At 31.0% G+C, this 22,111-nt stretch overlaps 1 protein-coding gene across 2 annotated transcripts in view; it reads left to right on the top strand.

Moving 5' to 3' along the window:
• Positions 1–22,111, top strand: part of LOC148274497 (uncharacterized) — a 250,939-nt gene that overhangs the window by 164,118 nt on the left and 64,710 nt on the right. For both annotated transcript variants that reach the window (XM_088237034.1, XM_088237033.1), the window contains exons 3-4: positions 1,075–1,244; positions 10,794–11,016. In XM_088237034.1, coding sequence (XP_088093160.1) covers positions 1,075–1,244; positions 10,794–11,016 — 393 coding nt within the window. The remainder of the gene's footprint in view (positions 1–1,074; positions 1,245–10,793; positions 11,017–22,111) is intronic.

Genomic DNA, 22,111 nt, shown 5'->3' with positions numbered 1-22,111 from the left:
GGGTAGGCATTCCCTTATACAAAATACCATGTTTTAATACATAGGTTTACATCCATTATATCCCATATTTATGTATATAATTATTGTAACAACATAATTTTAAGTTCTTATACTTCTCATTGAACCACTTTGACTATCCATATTTTGGATGGTTAAACTAAAAATATTATCTAGATACATACATACACCTCAAGTAAAAAATCTTATAAAGAAAATTGAGTGAAGATAATTGAGTGGAGTGTTTGGCGCGCTTGCTTACCTTGCTTTTTAGGTATTTTATTGTAGGGCGATCTGTGATATTGTTTTACAATAAAGTTTTTTGCTAAAATTACTAATTATTCCTGCACTGGCACCCGAAGTGTAAAACTTGTAGATATGTTGCAATTGGAGTTATAATAAAATTCCATATGCATTACTAGGTGCGGGGGGGTAGTAATGATGATGACGATAAGTCGACACGATACTATTAAGTTTTTATTTTTATAGTCTTTATTCATAACTTGTTTTTCAAATTGTTTTAGTAATATTTTGCTAAAATAATTGTTTGTATTTTAAGTGTGTAAAAATATTCTATTAATTTATGAGTTTTCAATCAATTTTTTTTAAGCCAATCAACAGGCTTAAGTAAGCCATAATAGATTGGCAATAATGAGTAATAATTAATCTAAATAGCCTTAAAGTCAAGTTAAATTTACAAAAGGTATAAATATGGCATAATATAGGCGGAAATGGGAAGTGTGACGTCGCGAGTCAGGAGAGACAACTCCGCTTGCTTCTTAAATGCCTGCCCTTGCTGTAGGAACACATCGACAGTGCCGTTTAGTGAGATTTTGTTCACTGTTCTGAGGGTCCTCGGTAGAGGGGAAAAGAATCCGATGTTAGTTTTATAATTTCTCACAGCAAAGACAGGATTGGTACGCAAGTTACGGAGAGGTACATTAAGGTTTATCTAAGCAAGGATATCATTGGCATTTATACGGTTAAATATTAATTTGTGCAAAACCTTTGAAGAATTTCGTGTTGAATACACTGCGGTTGATGTTTAATGTTTAATAATGAGTTTTTTTTTTTCAGAGCAATGGCTGCATTGAAAGGTCGATCAGCAATAATATTCTACTTGAAGTTGCGCCATAACAACCTTCCGAAACTCCAAGGATTCATATTCCTCGGTCTGGATATTCGTCACCTAACAATTCACAACAGCAGCTTGGCGGTGGTTGAGGAATCTTCTCTAAGTTCAATTGGTAAGTTGTATTGAAACTTGAGAGTAATAATTCTCTAGAGAAGCCTTTAAGTTCTATTGCATGGAAAAAAAAGCGTTCTCAATTATTTGATTTGATTTTAACTTTTTGTTCAACAACAAACGTATTATGGACGGTTACGGTTTGCGCTCGCAATTTTTAACGCTACGGCCCTTCGTATTGCTATAATATGTATCTAAGTGTATGGTCAATAATCGAAGAATGGTTTTTCTGCGTATGGGCGACTCTATTAAATTATTACTCTAATATCTAAACCAAAATTACTGCTCTTTTCTGTCAAATAAAAGTAAGAGTGTAAAATGTAGCCATTCAAACCAGCCAATGACAGGTCATAAGCCCTGTTAATACCTAGACTTCAATAAATGTTCTACATCCCTGGTGTAATTTGTTAATTTTGATGACTTCTAGGGGTCAAAATCCAGTCTGCAAACTTAAAATATTGTTTCAAAATCTATTGCGGACTAACGAATCTGAGGTCCGCGGCTCGAATCCCACTCTAACTCAAATTTGCTTCTTATTTCCTAAAAGTGAGTTATTTACATTTCGTTGAAAATGGAATTAAAATTTAAATACTTCTGTTGATCATTCGAACGCAAATATTTATTTTAATTAGTTGCAACAGAGAGAGAAAACATTGGTCATTGGCTGGTTTAAGTGGCCACTTTACACACTGTGTAACATTCCCCATTCTGCCTTCTCAAAAATGTTTTCCCTCTCTGTTTAACAAATTTAAATATGAACACATCCCTAGGGAGAAAATCCAGCCAGTCTGCAAGCATTTAGACATACTCAAAACATCGCAAATATTTATTTTTAAAAACAATGTATCGATCTGCATTCCAAGGGAAAAATCTCTTGTGTTTTATATTAAGACAAATTAAATGATTTAACCAAAACAATGGAGTTATGATATAGAAAGACAGATATCGGAAATAGATAGTCCATTGTATTTACTTTTTGGTTTATTATTTTATGTAAATATGACGGCGTTGTCAATAGTTTACATAATAATACCAAATTTAATAAATTATTCAAGGTTTATTGTCTAAGCCAAACGGAAAAATTCCGTTTCTCTTATTCGAAGTCACAAAGGTTGTATATTTAATATACCAAGCTGTCAATTATTTTTAACTAAATTGAAATCGTTTAAAATATTTTTTATACGCTTTATGCTGGAATACTAGATTTGAAATTATTAAAATAAATACTGCATTTCGATTATAATGTCAGTATCATAATATATTGCAAATTACATTAGAAAATTAAACATTTAAATGAAATTTAAATTATTATCTTTAAAATTACTTTTGAGGTAACATTTAAAGAAAATATTGTCTTCAAAACGATTTTAGGGGTAAATAAATAATGGTAATAAAATAATAATCTTGACTCATTTTAAAATTTTGACAGAAAATTAAAATGGGATATAAATTCGAATTTACACTGAATGCCGCGTCCCGTCAGACGCAGATCGCGTGCAGAGGTAATAAGTAAAAAAGGTCAACACGTCATTTGAAATATTGAATTCAAATTTCGTATCTTTTGATTTCGACGCTTATTTGACTATCTGTTCTCAGTTTTAGCTTACTGGGTTAAATTATGAAGGAAGCAATACATCCCCTAATCGTCAAATGAACATGAAACTTGAAAAAGTCATACCAAAAATTGATCTTTTGTATTATTTGTGTGTGACAGATGAGCCTGCACGACCTTTGACTAAAAGAATAATTTTATATATACCTACTTAAAACAAATTATCCAAAAGTACATATTATGTTCCCAGAAGTTATTAAAGAAACTCATTTGGGACCATATATATCATATCATTCCTATTCCGCACCATTAGGTGATATACATAGGTACACTAATCGAAGTGAATCGTGATCATTTTTGTTACATGAATGTAAGATGATCAGTCTTTCACTTCAGATACCAGTCCAGGGACCAGGGACTACAAATTATTATAGTGTAAAACACCTTTTTAAATAAATACTTCATGTCCACTATATCGGTAATCGAACCCGAGTCCTCTTGCATGGTAAGCAAACGTACTGACCACCACACCACGAGGCCGACAATTATAGATACCTACTGCCAAAAATATTTTTTCATCATCTTTACAGAGCAATTATGGTGAAGAAGAAGAAGAGATAAACAATGAGGGAGTTCCGTGCTATGGGAAATTGTATATAAAAAATGATTTAGTCTTGGTATTATGCATGAAACTGTATGAAAAAAAAAGATTTTTATAAAAATTGACTACTTTGAATTATGTCACCATTTCTTTCGAATCAACCAATGATAGTGTCATGATAGAATTTCCGGGAAGCTAACTCACCGACATCAGTGACGTCACGGGCGGAGTGATGTTAAAATAACAAAAAAAACAACAAATTATAGCGATGAAGAAAATAAACATAAAAAAAAATTGGCATAGTTTGATAGTCCACTAAACTTTCTCATTGAGACAAATATTTAAATTAAACTTTTCTTTAATTTTTAATACATACCTATATGGAAACTGGCACATTGAACAAATAATAAAATGCTGTGATATTTTAGTATGTGTCCGAGCAAATAAAAAGTACAGTTCTAAGTACGGAATAGAATCAGAATCCTGGACGAGTGCTTTCAAGTTGGCGCGTTAGTCAACCGCGCTTGAGGTACCCGGTTCGATTCCTGGGAATGTTGACATGAAATTGACATTGACTGAAATTGTAGTACTACACTGCATTATTTCAGGTTCCTGGATTGAAACTTGAAGCGTAAGGCCGATCACCTTATCATCGCGTAACAGATTATCGATATATGCTGCATTTAATGTGCCAATTAAGTGTCCGGTGCGCACAGGGGAATAATGATGAAAAAAGCTGCCGAAAAAGATGAATTCTTTTTTAAATACTTTTTGTTCATTAATAATTTATTTTCTCGTGAATTACCGCCGTTCATAGTTTTCTTCACGGATAAAACGAGTTCATTTGAAATTCGTTCGAAACTTTAAGGCACTTCATAAATTTCAACTCAAAAGAACTCTAAAAAATGCACTTAACTTTGCGCATGAATTTCAAGTAAAATCCACCGCAAACCAAAGTTATGGCAAAAAATAACTCGGACGAGTGAGTTTCGTAGCAAAGATTTCACAGCTACAGAATAATTTGCTTGCGTGCCTTTAGCTGGTACACTTGCTTGGTTATGGGTGAAACTGGGGAAATATGTGCACCCAATTCATAATCATTGAACATTAAGTCTAGGGGTGCTTTCAATCTAGTGCTTAAGCGAACATTAAAACGATTTAAAACGGCCATTAATGAAAAAACTTTTCACCGTAATAAAATTTTAAAAATAATAAAACACGATTGTTTGCAGTTTATTCTAAAAAAACTTTTTCTTTGTAGAGTTTTTTACAGTTGAACTTAAAAAATAAATTATTATTAAATTTTTTAAAAAGATGTTTGAGTTAGTTGAAGTTGGTTCAAAAAAATCTTTGAAATTCTAAAGTATTTTGTATATTTTTGGAGAATATAAGATAGTCAAAGGGTGTTCAAATGGGTGAATAAAAAAATCAAAATAAACATATTTGCTGGAATTGGCAAAGAAAATACAAACATGTAAAAATGAGTAAAAGTAAATGTAATAATGAATAAAATTTCGGTTAATGATACCTCGACAAAAAAACATGGAAATATAAAGATGCAGGCAAAAAAAATGTATGTCCACAGATGCGCAGTAAAGTCGATTGGTGATGGCCAAATTTGGCAGAGTTCAAATAAATGTTTCGATGCTCTGCGCATTTGAACTGAAGATTGTCATCTGCTAGCGTCAATTATTGAAGTGTGAACCGTGAGGCCGAAACGGGTACCTACGAGTTTTTTCCCATGTATCGCTGTCTCGGTCGCACAACGTCACTCTTCTAACATCGCAGCTGACTAGCTAACCCTGCGCGCCTCATCCCCCGCAATAGCCTGAAGTACATCATCATCACTACCAGATTTACCTACAAAAGGTCATGCATCATCCCTAGAAGGCAGAATCATTTATCTCAGGTCTCATACCGCTTCCTTGTTTGGAACTGTCGTGGTACAAGACATTTTCTTTTCAACCCAAAATTCATCTTCTCAGCTCCCAGACCACTTACATGCACTTTAGAACAGTTCTGGTACTGGGAGATGACTCTCAGCACTCCAAAAGGGTTATCCCATGGAGTTTTGCCTAAGCTGCAAACTGCCGCTTCCATGCATGCTTTGGAAAGCTCATCGCTTAGCCTTCCTGTGATTATTCTTGACGGAATGCAAGTTATAAGTTGCATAATACTATCTTAAAACTTAATACAAATGCGCGCTCTACGTCGGGCCCTGACGTATAAACTTCCTTATGGTTTTATCTACGGTTACTGTGAAGGAAGTGCTAAAGCAAAATCTAGACACCATATGTTTTCTCTTTGCCAAAGTCCAGTATATGGTCATAAATCTCATTCGACAGTATTAAAACAAAACCTGTGATCGTCAATCCGCCAAGCCCGTGAATGTCAAACTGTGTTAATAATTTACAGTTTTCGAATAAACTCATCGCTGTTTCATCTTTATGACTTCATTGGAACCTATGCACAAATTACTTAAACAAGCGCCGTGGCGCAGTTTGTTCGACGGCCAATTGTGAAACTGGCGTCGCGGGTTCGATTCCCGCCAGATGCAAGAAAAAAATCCAAGATAGATTTTTTCTCAATTGGTGTGGGTGTTGTGGTGTATTTTTCATTACCTCCTTCCGTATCCCCTCTATCCCAGCTGCTGACAAGCCTTTAAATAAAGGCTTAGGAGTCATTCCTTTAAAAAAAAAAAACTTAACAAAAAATATACATAAACAACTCGGTAGTCAGATGGCAGAAAGGACCATCTGTATTTTTTTCTGTGTTTTAGTTTTCAAAAGTTTAAATTAATATTTCAGTAAATAAACATGGAAAAAGGAAAAAAAAAACAGCGTTAGTTAGGATGGTATTTTATTATTGAAAAGTAACTTGAAAATATTTTAGTTTGTGGATTAAAGTCATGAAATTAAGTCTTATTTCAGCTCTCCTGAACATTTTTGAAAATTACAGATGGTCCCTTCTGCCATTTGACTACCGAACTATTGTGTGTGTTTTATGAGTGACGAATTTATTTTAATGAGGAATTACTGCCCAAAAAATACTTCTATTAGATCTGTGCCTTGCGTAGAGAGAAAGCTAAGGTAAAAATGAATAAAAATCTAAAAATTAAGAGAGTTGTATGATTTTTACATATCTTAGTCTTTTCTACAAGAAAATGTATATTAGATTACACAAACTAAATTATCATCATTATCTAAAAACATTTTACGTACGAGAGTATCAATTTCGCAGCCTTAAAATAAAACGATATCACTTTGAGATTTGATACTATTATGAGGTTAACAGAAATGTTAGGTTCATGTTTCAACAGTCACGTAACTATGAATATAGAGGTTAAACGGGGTCGTTATTTTGAGGGCAGGCGTGATAAAACTGAACCGTAATTTTACAAATGGTTTACAGCGCAAAATATTTAACTGCTAGGAAATACGGTTATTGAATTAATTTCCTTCTGCAAGTTCATTTGGAAATTTTCAATTTTACTACCATAAGAATACTTTACTGTTTTACGACTGTATTTCGTTTAAAATATTAACCAGTTAGTGAATACAGTTACGAAATTAAAATCGCGTGTTGAGTTTTTTTTCGGAAATTAAAATATTTTAACGTGCGTCAATTAAAGTGATAATTAAATACTGCTCTAATTATGATTTTGAAGTAAGTTTACCATAATTGAAATGTAAATGAAAGATTTTATTTAACTTTTTTTACACCTATAAATTATTTAATTTTATTATGAAAGATTTTTTTTAAACTTTTTTTACACCTATAAATATAAGTTATTTATTTATTTGAAAGAGTTTATATAATTCTAAATACGAGTACACCAAAAAGAAAAATAAAGTCAATAAAGAAAAAAACATAAAAACAAAAAAACATTCATACTAATTAAAATAAAATGTTGTTTTTATACGAGTTCAAAAAATTTCTTTAGATTAACTTTAAATTTATTTATTGATATATTATTTTTAATAGTTTTTAGTTCATAAGGAAGATTATGATAATTTTTTACACCTTTGAAGACAATTAAAATAATAAATAAAAAATACATCATAATGATTTTTTTTCAATCCGTAGCAATTACAATTTAGCGTATAAACCTACGTTAGCGTATAATTTGGGCACCTATCTTAGAGAAAATATCATGTTATTGAATACAAAAAGGGTTTTTTTTTGACAAACATTAAAGCTGGTAAAATAATAACTATAATAGTGTCAAGTCGGAAAAGGTTTCATTTTTCAATAAAAATATTTTTAAAATATTGTAACATATTTTTGCTTTCGATCAGACATCTCAGGATATTTTTAACTTGAAAATTTTTCATTCAATGTATTCCTTAGAGTTGTCGATATGTTTCTTTTTTGGGTGATACCGTGTGTGTTGGATTTGTTCCGACGTTTCGGCTACCATTGCAGGAGTCATTCAGTTTACCCTGAAATGGCTGCTGCAATGGTAGCCGAAATGTCGGAACAAATCCAACACACGCGGTATCACCCAAAAAAGAAACATATTGATAACAGTGACCGTGAAAACCTTTGCACCTATTTTCCTAAGAGTTGCTTCCTAAATTTTAGCAAAACCCTTTTGAATTAATAATTAATTAATATACCGTGACTTCTTTGTTTTACTAATAGCGACATCTAATACACGAATCCAAAATTTATCATGATTAAATATTTTATGACTTATCGTGAAATATATCATTGATTGAAATCTATTAAAATTCATTTTATATTACGAACCTCAACATTAACGTTTTTTACAACGAAAGTGGTTTTATATATTTTGATTTTCCTCATCAATACTTGGTAACCATTTTGTATTTTTTTCTCTCATTGGATCGTGTTGAAGACCTAGTTCGAAAAAAAAAACGCATGTCCAAAATTGATATTTATATATAATGATGTAATAACTTATATTTCCATATAAGTTATTAATTTAAAAAATACTTGGTACACTTCCACTTATTTATTTTGACCAATTAGCGCTTTCACCCTCTAATGGGCATCTTCAGACTGGTGAATATTATACAGTGTAAGGGTAATTTATATAAAACTAAATATTATCTTAATAATAGTGATAGAATTTTAATAAATCAGCAGATAAAATTTAAAAACTCACCCTTATTAGCCCCCATAGTTGTACCCTGTACATTGTAATAAAACAATAAATATATTTCAAATAATAGAATATTTTCTTAAAGTACACCGCCGCCAACACATGTTTCAATAATTTGTCTCACTCTGTTCCATTGCAATGTTGCGTATTGTATGTTTTTCAACTTATTTTTAAATGTACCTACACTTAAGATAATATTAAGTTTTATATAAATTACCCTTACACTGTATAATATTCACCAGTCTGAAAATGCTCATTAGAGGGTGAAAGCGCTAATTGGTCAAAATAAATAAATGGAAGTGTACCAAGTATTTTTATAAATTAATAACTTATATGGAAATATATGTTATTACATCATTACAATGACATTCCATCAAGAATTGTCAATAAATAATTTAAATGAAATATATATAAAACATGATATTTTAAGATTTCATTATTTTCTGGCTATGAGGTTATACAGTAGTTTTTTTTTTAAATTTCTAAAAAAAAACCATAGGTACCTCAAAATCACCTATCATATAAAAATCTGTTGAAATTAAGCGTTTTTGTGAGAACAGCAATTATTTTCCAGATCAATTTTTTTAATGAACGGAAAATATTCTTCAGTTATCATTTGTATTACTATGTAACGCCACTATCATTCATTGTTTGACAGTTCAAATGTGTTCTAGATAGTTTGTAATATAATATTTTTATTGAGAGTTTCTTTTTACATAAGTTCCTGAAAAACTTCTATTTTTATTTTTAAAAATATGCTAATTTCTTCATAGTTTGCACTGAAAACCACAAAAGTCCAAATATTGTCTAAAAACAGCAAATGTTACACTGACATTTTATTTAATACTAGCGGACCCAACAGACGTTGTCCTGCCCGAACGTTGGCTTGCCTGCTACTACCTTGGAAAAAATCTTTTTGTTGATAATTAGGTACCTAGGTACTTGTTAATGATTGAATTCCAAAACCAAAAATTATTAATAGTTAAATATTAAACTTAAGTAGGTACCTCGACTACCTAGGTATGGTTGGATTTCAAAACATAATTCATTTTCAAATAAAGACTTCTTTTTGCAAATGTCAAACGTAGCTCATCTCACCGACATAAGTGCACTTAATTCTAGATAATGATTTCAAAAATGTAGTAAAAAGAAAAAAATGAGAATCTATTTTGTGTTGTTCTATAATTGAACATACATGCATGTAAAATTGTATCGACGAATGCTTTTGAATTGTATGTTTTCTAGTATGTATCTTTGTTGAATTACGTAATAAAATAAAATTTTCAAGTTTTATACAGTGCATAAAAAGTACACAAAATTATTTCATCATCAAAGACATAATAATTATTTTAAAACCATAGTATTAAGTTTAAACACTCACCTAAAAAAATATTAGTTTGAGACATTTGAATTTTTAAAACAAGGTCTTCAATTTCAAGTTTTGAATAAATCCTGTTTTCTAAAATAGTATTGTTTCTAAATGTCAGTAAAATTTGTATGCAACCACTTATCAACTTTTCTATATTTTCTGATTTAGAGACGTACCTGTATCTTTGCCAGAACAGTAGCTTAACTAATACGGACAAAAATATACAACTAAAATGCTAATAGAACACATACTTCTAGAAGCTAACACGTGTACCGGTGCGTGGATTTACATGTGAGTGTAATTAGCATCCTGATGAAAAGACGGGTACGTTTCGGAACCGGTAGACATAGAAAATTAGGGAAGTGGTTATGTATAAATATTCACAAACATTTATTGAAATGTTTAACTACAAAGCTCATGCTTAAAATATTTCAAATATTTGAATGTTTGATGATTTTTTGTTTTTTGTAGATAAATAAACTAACTTTATTGAACTCGAATGAAAAGTGGAAGCTGATGATTTGGGTAAAAATATTAATTAAATTCGTTGGTAAAGTTTTAATTGCCCAACGAGGGTCTTTGTCTAAGTGGGCATCTCTGAGACTCGTTAATCATTTAAAATATTTACTTTTTTTTTTCAAAATACTCCTGACTACTTAGGCAAAATTGTTAGTTGGTCAAATAAAATTTAACAAAGGAATTTTTATGATATTTTCATAAAAATCATTTTTCTGTTTATTTTCAATAATCTTTTAAGAACAATATGAAAATGTCCATAAATAATTATTAAAGTAAAAGGGTATACTTGTACGTAAGATGTATATTTCTTTTATATTCCCTTGCCATTTTACAAAGGACAAAATAACACAACCCTTAGTAAAATGCCACTCTCTTTCACAGGTAAAGGCCTCACCCAGCTGGACGTGTCGCAAAACTCCCTGGGGGTTGTTCCTTCCGCAGCCCTCCACAACCTCCACCACCTGCTAATACTTAATATGAACCATAACAAGGTGGGCGCCCTACACGGTCGAGCCTTCGAAGGGCTGGACACCTTGGAGATTCTAACTCTGTATGAGAACAAACTCATCAATATAGAGTCCGACGCTTTTAAAGGACTGGAAAAGTAAGTGGAAATGTATTTTTTATTTTTCACCCCATTTTTTAAATCTTACTGAATAATGCTCTTTATATCAAGGTGGATGAAGAATACAGTTTCATGTGGAATAGAAGCATAACACTGAACGAGTGTTTTCGACTCTATGGCTGTAAAAATTCTGAATTAGAAAATCGAGTAGAGATAAGTCCACCATGTTCGCCTACAATTTTTGAGGTTCTAGGTTCGATGACTGGCAAGGCGGGCGTGAAATATTATCGGTTGCTTAAACCGCAATATTTCATTGTTCCTGGGCTGGCAACAGAAGCATAGGACTGATCGCCATACTTTCATGTAAAATATATATAATAGAAATACAGTATTACAATGTTTGAGTATGTCCAAATGCTTGCAGACTGGCTGGATTTCCTCCCTAGGGAGTTATTTATATTTAAATTTATTTCAACAGGGAGGGAAAACATTTTTGAGAAAGGAATATTGAAGTCTAGGCATTTACAGGGCTTATGACCTGTCATTGGCTGGTTCAAGTGGCCACTTTACAGACTGTGTAACATTGAACATGCACATTTCCTCAACTATTCCATCTGTTGACTTATGTGAAGTAAAAGAGCTGAAACTTTTATCACGTGGGTGAGACCAGCTATAAGCCCTGTAAATGCCTAGACTTCCATCTCCCTTTCTCAAAAATGATTTCTCTCTCTTTTGAAATAAATTTAAATAGAAATACAGTACATTTGGTTTATATGCTTGCAAATGCAGTGTCCTTTGCATCGCTGAGTACAAAAGGGGGAATATTAATGAATATTCTACATAATATGTGTAATTAATAGACTCCCATGTCTAAAATGGCAATCTGTTGAATAATTTTTAAAAAAATACTTATTTTAAGGGCCAACAGTGAAAAATCTACTACAAATACCGATAAAAATATGTGAAATGGATTTAGCAAAATTAATTATATTTTCAAAACTATTAGGGATATTGTGTGTTTTGAAATACGCCTTCACGAAAACGCAACAAGATCGGCCTTGACAATCATGACGTCGAGATTCGTGACGAATAATATACGACGGTCATTTAAACGGTCACAAACTACGGTCAAAATTTAACCGAATCGTGACGAAGTAAGGGTGTGGTCAATACAATAAACCGTTTCCGTGGGGATTTAAAGTTGTAAATTTAATGCTACTAATAAGTACAACATCATCATCATTCCCTTTTCACACCTAATGGTGCATATGGCACTGCATTGGTACGTCAATCGCAGCGTATCTTTATCATTTTTGTTACATGAAGGTAAGGTGATCAGTCTTACGCTTCAGGTACCAGTCTAGAGACTATGAAATATTCTAGTGTAAAAGCACCCTATTAAAAAATATTTCATGTCAACCATGTTGGGAATCGAACCCGAGACCTATTGCATGGTAGGCAAACGCGCTGACCATTACACCACTAGGCCGACCAATAAGTACAACAAAAAAAAAATTTACTCGACAGTTCATAGACCCTTATTTATTCATAATTTTAAAAAAATATTAATGTTTTCCTATTGCATCATAAATATTTGGAGTTGACGTTTTTAAAGTGAAATAGCTAAAACCTTTGTCGATGTAAGTAAAATTCATCTAGTTGAATTATTTCATCTACTCAGCAACGCCTGAAAACAGTTGTTCAATTTAATACTTCCTCTTATATCAGTAAGTTTATTCAACTGTGTTATGAGTATGTCTTTTATGTATGTAATTTAAATCTTAATTACTCTCTCGTAAGGAAATTCAGCCTGTATACAAACATGTGTACATGTTCAAAACATTGTTTATAAAATACTTGCTAAATTTTATTACAATACAATATGTGGCCTGTCAAGACAGAATTAATAAAACTTGAGTGCTTATACTTTATACCTTGCCTTTATTGACATTGTCAACGAACATCAGTTCCATGAAATGTTTGCTGATGGCTATTGACATCAGCAAATAAACAAACTCCATTCTGCGAGGTTCAACCCCAAATACGCAAAACATCCGGTCATTTTTCCAGATACATTTAACCACCTGAAAAGAATCCATATCAGATATCTCGTTCCCATTAAAAAACTACAGTCAATTGAATAAATTAATTTAAATACACATACTACCAGTTCCAATTTATTTATTTTTTTGCAGACGTTTTGAAACAAAAAAACAACCATTTGTATATGGTTGGTTGGAAGAAATTGTCATTTGGCCCGCTAACGTAAAGATACAATAGGGAAATATCTTCCTTTTTCTTATTTTCCCCACTTTTTTTCTTATTTTCTAATAGTGAGTTATTAACAAGTCGTCAAAAATAACCCACTACCCCAAAAAATAAAAAATAAAGAACTTTTTTACAAAATAAGATGGAGTAAATACAAAAGTTTATAAAATGTTATTTTAATCACTTAAGGGAAATATCACTTTTTTTAAATCATTTTTAAAGTAATTAAAATCGATAAAATACTGTCCCGTAAAAAAAAAATATTTCGCCAGTTAAAAGAAGCATAAAAAATATTTTTAAATTTGTAATTTTGAATTCCTGCGAAAACGGTCATTTTATTAGCCACGTCCCCAATACGTCACGATTCATGATTATTTCTTCCTGCAAATTCAACTTTGTTCAGAACATTGTCATGAATCTTGACGTCACGGTTTTTCTAGCAACGTTACTTTATTAATTTTTTTTTTACATTTCTGCATGAAAACATTTCTCCCCAAAATCCATATTGATTTCGAAAATTCAATTATTTATTCTAAATCCATTTCAAAGACTTTTGTCGATATTCGTAGCATGTGGGATCCCCTTATAAATTTTAAGGCTTTTAAATGTTATTTTAAGGGTGTTATTTAACCGACTGCATTGTTCTCCTTACTATGTGACGCCTGAAAATTAATATCCAATTTTTGATATTTGAACTTCCACATTTCTTTTTTTTTAATTTTCTGCACACCTGTTGGAATTAACTTCGTTTCTATAAAGATTATTTTCATTTTCGTGTCACAAGAAACGCTTTGTTGAAGATTACGAATGATAAACATTTTATTTTCAACGAAATTTTATGACAGCTTAATATTAATGTACTTGGAATGATTACTTCGCCTTATAAATTATTAAATAAAAACTTTTTCATTTCGAATATGAATATTTAATATATCTGATTTGCACTAATTAATCAGTAATGAAAAGAAGACAAAAAGTGGCATAACATAATAATCTTCATGATTTTTTTTTTTAGCTTTTGTGAAATATGGCAGTAATATTAATTTATTTATTTAGGGAGTTTCCAAATTGAAACAATTTAAAATAACGCCTTTATATAAATTTTGGGTAAAAAGTCGAGACATAATAGGATAAACACGATTGTGTGTATTTATAACAGAAACGTTATATAAAAAGGTATTTAATTTTCTATAGTTTTATTTTTCAAATACCTTTTAAATATTTTTTTCGTATTAGTAAAATGTACAAAAAATGTAATTAAAGCATATAAAAAACGTAAATTTACAAAATATTGTTATGTAAACCTAAAATTACAAAATAAATGCAGGTTTCAAGAAAAAGATAGGAAAAACGAACTTAAATATGGTTACGGAGAACTCGGTAAAAATATTTATTCTTTTTAATCGTGGCACTGAAATGTTTTAATAGTTATTGTTGAGGATTGGACGAGGTGCGAAGAATACTTTGTCCAAGGAGGAGGAAAATTTTAGAGTGGACTGTATTGTTTGGGAAGAAAGATTGCGCAACTCCACTTACCTGCTGATGATGAGGCGTGACGTGTGCTGGAACTCTGGTGAAGCTGACGCGGCGGTCTGAAAGGACAACGGCACAGCTCGCTTGAGGAAATATTAGTAAAGCATTTCACTCGGTTGATGTTAGATTGTGTACTGATAGAATAATGTTTTATTTAGCACTCACACGTAGAATCATTGTCACATGTTGTACGCTAGGAAATAGAAACGATGGGTAGGTAGATATGGATTTGGTTAAGAATTGTCCAAACAGTAATTGTTTGTATAATTGAAATTGCAACTGAAATGCGTTTTCTTTATCGAAATGTTTATTGCCTAGAGCATATAGCCGATTCAATATGGAGTTTTCATTTATTTATTTTCTTTTAATTAAAATAATATAATTGTACATTTTTACAATTTAAAAAAAAAATTCAAATGTTATCTTTTTTACTAAAACTAAAATTCCACCAAGCCACTTTCTGTAGCTTGTTGGTGGAGATTTTATTCAAACAAACTTATTTAATATAATCTACATTTATAAAAACAATGAATAACAGATATAAATTAACAGCCAGAAAGATCAGAATATACATGTATGTACAAGTAATAATATTTTAATTCATTTTTGAAATACAAGCAAATATATGAAAAATTAAAATATTTACACATAGGCTACTATTCATATATAAGTTACTAGTATGAATCTTGTATTTTTTTCAACTGTACGGTTGTGCATGCCTAGTCACTCTCATAGGTACCTTAAAATTAATAGGTGACGAAAGTTTTATGTGCAGATCGGATGTAAAAAAAATAACAGTTTAGAAAAAAATTGTTTTAAAAGTTCCGCTTAAAAACGTTAAAAGTTTCAAATTAAACCAGTCAAATACAATGAAATAAATAAAACGAGGTTATTAGCAGCTTCATGTTTAAAATGGATGAGGAATATATAATATCTTATTACTTAGCATTCACTTCGGTTTCCATTATATCTCTTTGAGTATGGTCTCCGTGGAAATCAATGAAAAGCTTATTTAACTGTGGTTCGATTTGGATTATTATTTAACAATGAACTTTTAATGTAGGAACGGGGAAAAACAATAATTTACCACACATAACGAAAAACTTGTAAATAAGCATTGTAAATCATTTACAGAGATGAAGATCCATACAAATCCTAAAAAAAAGTCGTCCCTAAAGGAAAGGGAATGACCAGTGAGGGAGCAAGTATGGTCATGTCTTATCACGTTGACTTTTACAAGCAAACAAGTAATACGGTAAAAAGCACGAACTGTTTACATCGGTCAATTATAAGTTAAAACATTTAAGTTTGTAAGTGAAAATTCTTGATGGAAGTTCATTGTAATTTATTAAATAAATAAGACGAGTGATACTTTAATTAACAAATTTGGAATATCCAGTGACCGGTCTCATCGCTTTCGCGACATCTTCGAGACTGGTATCTTTATTAAGGAGTTCAATGTATTTATACAAAACAGAGGTAAGGATAGATAATTCAAAGTTATATGAAAGTAAATTAAATAAAGTTATTTTTATCTAAAGGATCATAATTAAACTCTGGTCTTCTCACCAGCAGGGGTGCACTTAATTCATGAGTGCGTTTTTCAAAAATGTATTGAATGTCAGTTAATATAATTTTAGTTTTACTAAAAATCCAGTAAAAAGAAATAAATGGGAAGTAATTATAAGGAATTTAAGGAAAAAAATATAATAGGAATCCATTGAAAGCAAATTACGTTTATAAACATTCGGAAACAACATTCTTGCATTGTTTTTGTGTAAACATTCTCATCGAATGCAACCCTGGTTGGTCGATGAAAAAAATATTTATTTTGTAGATTAGATTGAAAATTTTAATTTCTACGATCCCACGTAGCGCAAAGATCTACATTTTGTTGAAAACTGCACGTAAATCGGTTAAGCCATTTAGGAGAAGTTCAGTGACATCACACGTATAGAAGAATTATAAATATAAAGATTACATATTACATAACTTTACTTTTTTTTTGTACAAAATATTCCCAATCAGCAAAAGTTCGGGTATGAGGGGATAAAATATATTATGTCACAATAGTTTTAATAAGTAGTCGATAAAATAACATCACGAATCACTCGTCACATGGGTTGTAAAAACAGTTGTTTTCGGGTGTTTTTTTAAGTACGTATAATGTTTTGCATTTCTTTTTAATTCATTAAAAAGTGAGTTATAGAACATTTTTTCTTTATTCACAAAACTGTTTCTTTTTCTTTTAAGGCCTAGGTTGTTCGTAAATTAAGGTGGTTTTTCAAATATGTGAATTGGTTTTATTTCAATTTTATTGTTTCATATATCTTAAATGTGTTTTTATTGCATGTTATTTTTTATATTTGATTTGCCATAAATTATTTAACATATTACAACAGAGATAAATAACATTTAAGAGAAGGTAATATAGAAGTCTAGGCATCTACAGGGCTTATGACCTGTTAATGGCTGGTTTAAGTGGTCACTTTACACACTGTGTAACATTCACCATTCTGCCAATTCTATACTTCTTCATGAAATAACATTTTCAAGCGTTGCCTAGTATGCAGGTGAAATAATTCAATTAGATGAATCTCACTCGCATAAATAAAGGTTTCAGCTCTTTAACTTCACAAACATCAACAGATGAAAGAGTTGAAGGAATAAAGAAGTTCAAATATAGGCAGAATGGTGAATGTTACACAGTGTGTAAAGTGGCACTTAAACCAGCCATTGACAGGTCATAAGCCCTGTTGATGCCTAGACTTCTACATTTCCTTCTCTTAAATTTTCTTCATCTCTGTTGTAATATGTTAATATAAACAGCTTTCCAGGGAGTTGAATCCAGTTCATGTCTACAAAAATTTGGACAAACTCAAAATATTGATGTATTATTTAATTATGTTTTTGTTTTATGTTGTAAATATGGTGATATTGACTGTTAAAGTTTTTATACATATATTCGTCCCAACTTAACACGGAACTCTGGTTCCATGGAGTTGGGACTTGTGACTCAATAAGTAATAAATGAATATATTGTTAATAAATAAAAATAAAGAAAATATTTGACGCTCTTGTATTTTTTGAATGTATTTGGAAGTTAAAATTCTATTTCATATTCGTCTTTTTTTGTCTTAAATATTTTTTACAGCATGCTTATATAAAAAAAAACTCTTCATGGAGTTGATTATTTGGGATAGTTGCTGAATGTACATCTTAAGAGATTGAGAGTTTATACGAGTACATGTAAACCGCATGTAATATATGTGTTAGAGTATGTTTTACATATATATGTAAGGGTGCGTATACATGTGTGTATATGTATACGTTCATATACGTGTTCGTGGATGACTCAGAGTATGCATTCGGTATTTTTATTTATTACCAATAATTACCTATATGAAAAACTCAAGTGTTAGCGATTGTTCTTTTCTCGCTTTAGTTTTTTTTTTGTTACTTTGAATGTTTACATCTTTTGCTTAATTAATGGAATCTTAATAAGTATTTTTATGTTTGAAAACCTTTGTTTTTCATACTTATTATATATGACTGTTTTCTGAAAAAACAAAAAAATAATTAAATAAAAATCATTTGTACCAGTTTGCAATTTCAAAACTTTTCATACTTTCAAGTTTTCAAAAAGTTTTTCTTACCCTTGTCAAACCTTTATCAATGAGTTCCATTCTTCAAACGATATCTTGAAGTTGGCACAAGATAGAAAGGCCTTTCTTACGATAGTAGTTTGTTAGTTATGTTACCTAGAAAGTAGAAAAAATAAACTTTTGTCGGTTTTCGGATATCTTCCACATCGGCCATTAATTTTCCCCGCTTTGCAATGTTCTTCACAAAGTAAATATACATTATTAATTTCTTGAATAACTTTAAAACTTTTGTATTTCAGAAAAGTAATTTCGTATTTGATTACTTGAGATTATTTTTTTATGGAAAGTACATGATACGTTAATTTTTAATGCTTCTATCATTCTTGTATTTATTTAGAAGAACCTTTTTTTAAAACTCTAATTGTGTGTTTAGTCGGATGAAGAATATAGCTGTGTGCGTGAAATAGAATCAGAACCCTGAACAAGTGTTTTCGACTCTATGGCTGCTCTCGGGTTCAAATTTTTAATAATTAATAGAGTTGAGTTAGGTTGGCCTCGTTTTATTGTGGTTGACGATATCAACTACCATCCTAAAGTCGTGGGTTCGATCCCTGGCAGGGTGGACGTGAAATATTGATTTTAAAGGTTGCTAGAACAGCAATAATACATTGTTCCTTGACTTACGCCTGCAGCGTAAGACTTTATGTAGCCAATGATAAAAAAAAGCATTTGGTTTATGTAACCAATGTAGTGACATTAAATGTGGAAAAGGAAATTATGATGTTTTTTTTTTTTTAAATCTGCTACTAAATTCGCTAATGTTCTGTAAAATAAATACAAAAGAAGTTTGGAAAAATAGTTTACAATACAGAAAACAATATTTCTATTTTTTTTTTTTTTGAAACTGGCGGGAATTAAACCCGCAACGCCAGTTTCACAGTTGGCCGTCTTACCAACTGCACCACGGCACCTGTCATTATTGTTACTCCATATTATTAAAAAAGCATCTGTATCTACCCTAGTCTATATACAAAGAAGGCAATGTTCGTATGTTTGCCCTTACCAGACTTTATAACTATTTGACTGATTTACGTGCAGTTTTTTGTTAAAATGATGGGTTTTAGGCTAGGTATTTTTGTAGCTCTTAAAATATTTCATTTAAACTATAAAAAAAGTAAGAAGCGTAAATGTTTTATTTATCGACCGACCAGGGTTATATTCATTGAGAATTCAGATACTGATGAATTAGTGGGATGTTATTTTTTCGTATATATAAAAAAGTTGGTATTTAAATGTTTTCAAACAACATTCGTTTTTTATAGATCCCTCTCAGATTATTTCCTTAAATTCCTTTATACCATTTGATAATTTCTTTTTACTGGGTTTTTGGTAATGCTAAAATAATATTAGCTGACATTTCATACATTTTTGAAAATCATATTTATACGTGAAGTAAACCCTTGTTGGTAAGAATGGAGGAGTTTGACACTTGCAAAAAGTATGTGTTTAAAAATGAATTGTTTTAAGTTTTAGAACGAGGAAGTTTGCTGTCGTTTTTTTCTTTTTTTTATTTGTTAATATAATATTAAACTAAGCCAATTTATTTTTTATTTTTTATATATCGTATTATCAGCGCAATGATTTTTTAAAATTTTGTATTTCTGAAATAACTCCGCGAGTTACGTCAGAGGTTGTTTTCTGACAGTTCTTCCGATTAGTTCGTTCTCGGTGACCAAACCGGATATCCTTCAAAGCTCTCATATCATTGGATGGGTCATAGAACCAGTGATGGCATTCAAAGTAGTGCGTTTTAAATGAAATATATTTTTTTATTTTACCGTACATTTTCAAGAAATTTCGCCGTTCAATTTAATGCTCTAATTTTTACCGCACGCAAGAAAACATTTTTTGTCTCCAATTTCCCGTAGGGCTGAAGTTACTCATTCAGAGATTTTTTAATTTGTAAAAAGTGTATTAACTACCCCGTGCATTGTTCATCATCATCGTTCCCTTTCCGCACCTAATTGTGCATAGGACACTGCATTGGTAAACCAACTGCAGCGTATTTTGATTATTATTGTTTATAAAGTAATGAGCATTCTAACGTTTGAGGTGTCTTAAAGAAACAATTCAATATTCAAATGGACGTTTTTGATCTAATGGTCAAAAATTAATTAATGTAATCCATTCACTTTAAAAAAAACATGATGGAGATAAATTTTTACGTTTATTTATTTTTGACCATTAGATTTAGAATATCAAATTACTATAGCATGTCCAATTACTATAGCACTCACTCTAGACAAAGATTCAAATTGAACCAAATTTGAAATGTATATTTTGATCTATCGAGTTTAATATTATTTGAAAATGAAAAATAATAAAATGTCAAACTTTACGAGTAGCGTCGCGAGATAAATCGAGTAATAGCGACGATAAATTGGTTTAATCCCATATAAAATGCATTTCCTGTGACGTGTACAGTTTCGAAACGTGTTGCATCGACGTGCAACGTGCTGTATGTATGTACGGCAAACTAATGTGACACATATTTTCCCGCTGTCAGCCGCCGGCGTTTGCGTCGCGACGCCGACGTTAAATTTCGCTTTCGGTACAGGCACCTTGTCATGTCTTTTAAATTATTCCCTGGAGGCAAAACCTACGAAGATTCTATCTACGAACGATATACACGTTTTATTACCCTGGCGTCGTTTTACGAAAACAGGCGTTGTTTTCTAAGAAAACAACCTGCGTTAACTTTTATAGCGTGTATAAAAATTTATAATACAAAATCCATAAGTGATAGTTATCATAAAGCGGTATTTTTGTAAAAAAAAATTCAAGCTCCACAATTTCGAGATTCTTCTATTTTTATATTCATTGTCGTTCTCTTTCCGCATCTAATAGTACAAAGAGCATCGCATTTGTACACCAACCGCTGCGTATCTTGATCATCATGAGGGTAAGATGATTGATGATTATGATAAAATTATAAATAAACTTATCAATGAAACTTCTTGGTTTAGTTTTACTTTTTATTTTATTTTTTTACCAACGATCGCTTTTGTCTAAGTTGACATCTTCAAGACTGGTAAATTGTTTACAACGTTTACAGCTTTTGTACGATTCTTAATATAATTCGGAGATAAAATCAAATAAGTTTTTTCACAATTCACCAGTCTTGCAGATGCCTACTTAGGCGAAAGCGCTCGTTGGTCAAAAAAAATAAAAAGTAAAATTAAACCAAAAAGTTTCGTTGATAAGTTTATTTATAATTTTATCATAACCATAAACTATGGAGTTTTATCAGGATATATCAACAAAACATTCCAGTATTCCAGCGTAAGAACATATCGAGACCTCTTCCATAGTAAGAAAACGTGCTAACCATTTAACCACGAGGCAGTCCTATTCATATATTATTCCTTAATCAAAAATCTTTGAGGAACGTTTTTTTAAAGTAAATATTATTAGTTATTTTTTTAAAATATGTAAAAATTTATTTAATTTTAGTTATACTATAGTATGGGTGCGCGTAAGCGATTTGAGGTTAAATGAGGAAGATGGTTTACAATTGAAGTTATTTATTAAGTAGTTACACACGGGTTACATCTTATTTATTCATACAGAAGAAATTTACAATAGCGAGCACTGGTGTAGAGCTGGCGGCCAGGCGACGCGAACCGTCAAGATAAAATGTTTTTAATTCTTTCGGTGTGCGGTGTTTA

The sequence above is a fragment of the Micrasema longulum genome, unplaced genomic scaffold (genome assembly GCF_059751315.1).
Source record: "Micrasema longulum isolate JH-2025_06_02 unplaced genomic scaffold, ASM5975131v1 h1tg001639l, whole genome shotgun sequence".
NCBI lineage: Eukaryota > Metazoa > Arthropoda > Insecta > Trichoptera > Brachycentridae > Micrasema > Micrasema longulum.
Note: the sequence above shows the minus strand (reverse complement) of the source record. Positions and strands in the feature narration are given on the sequence as shown.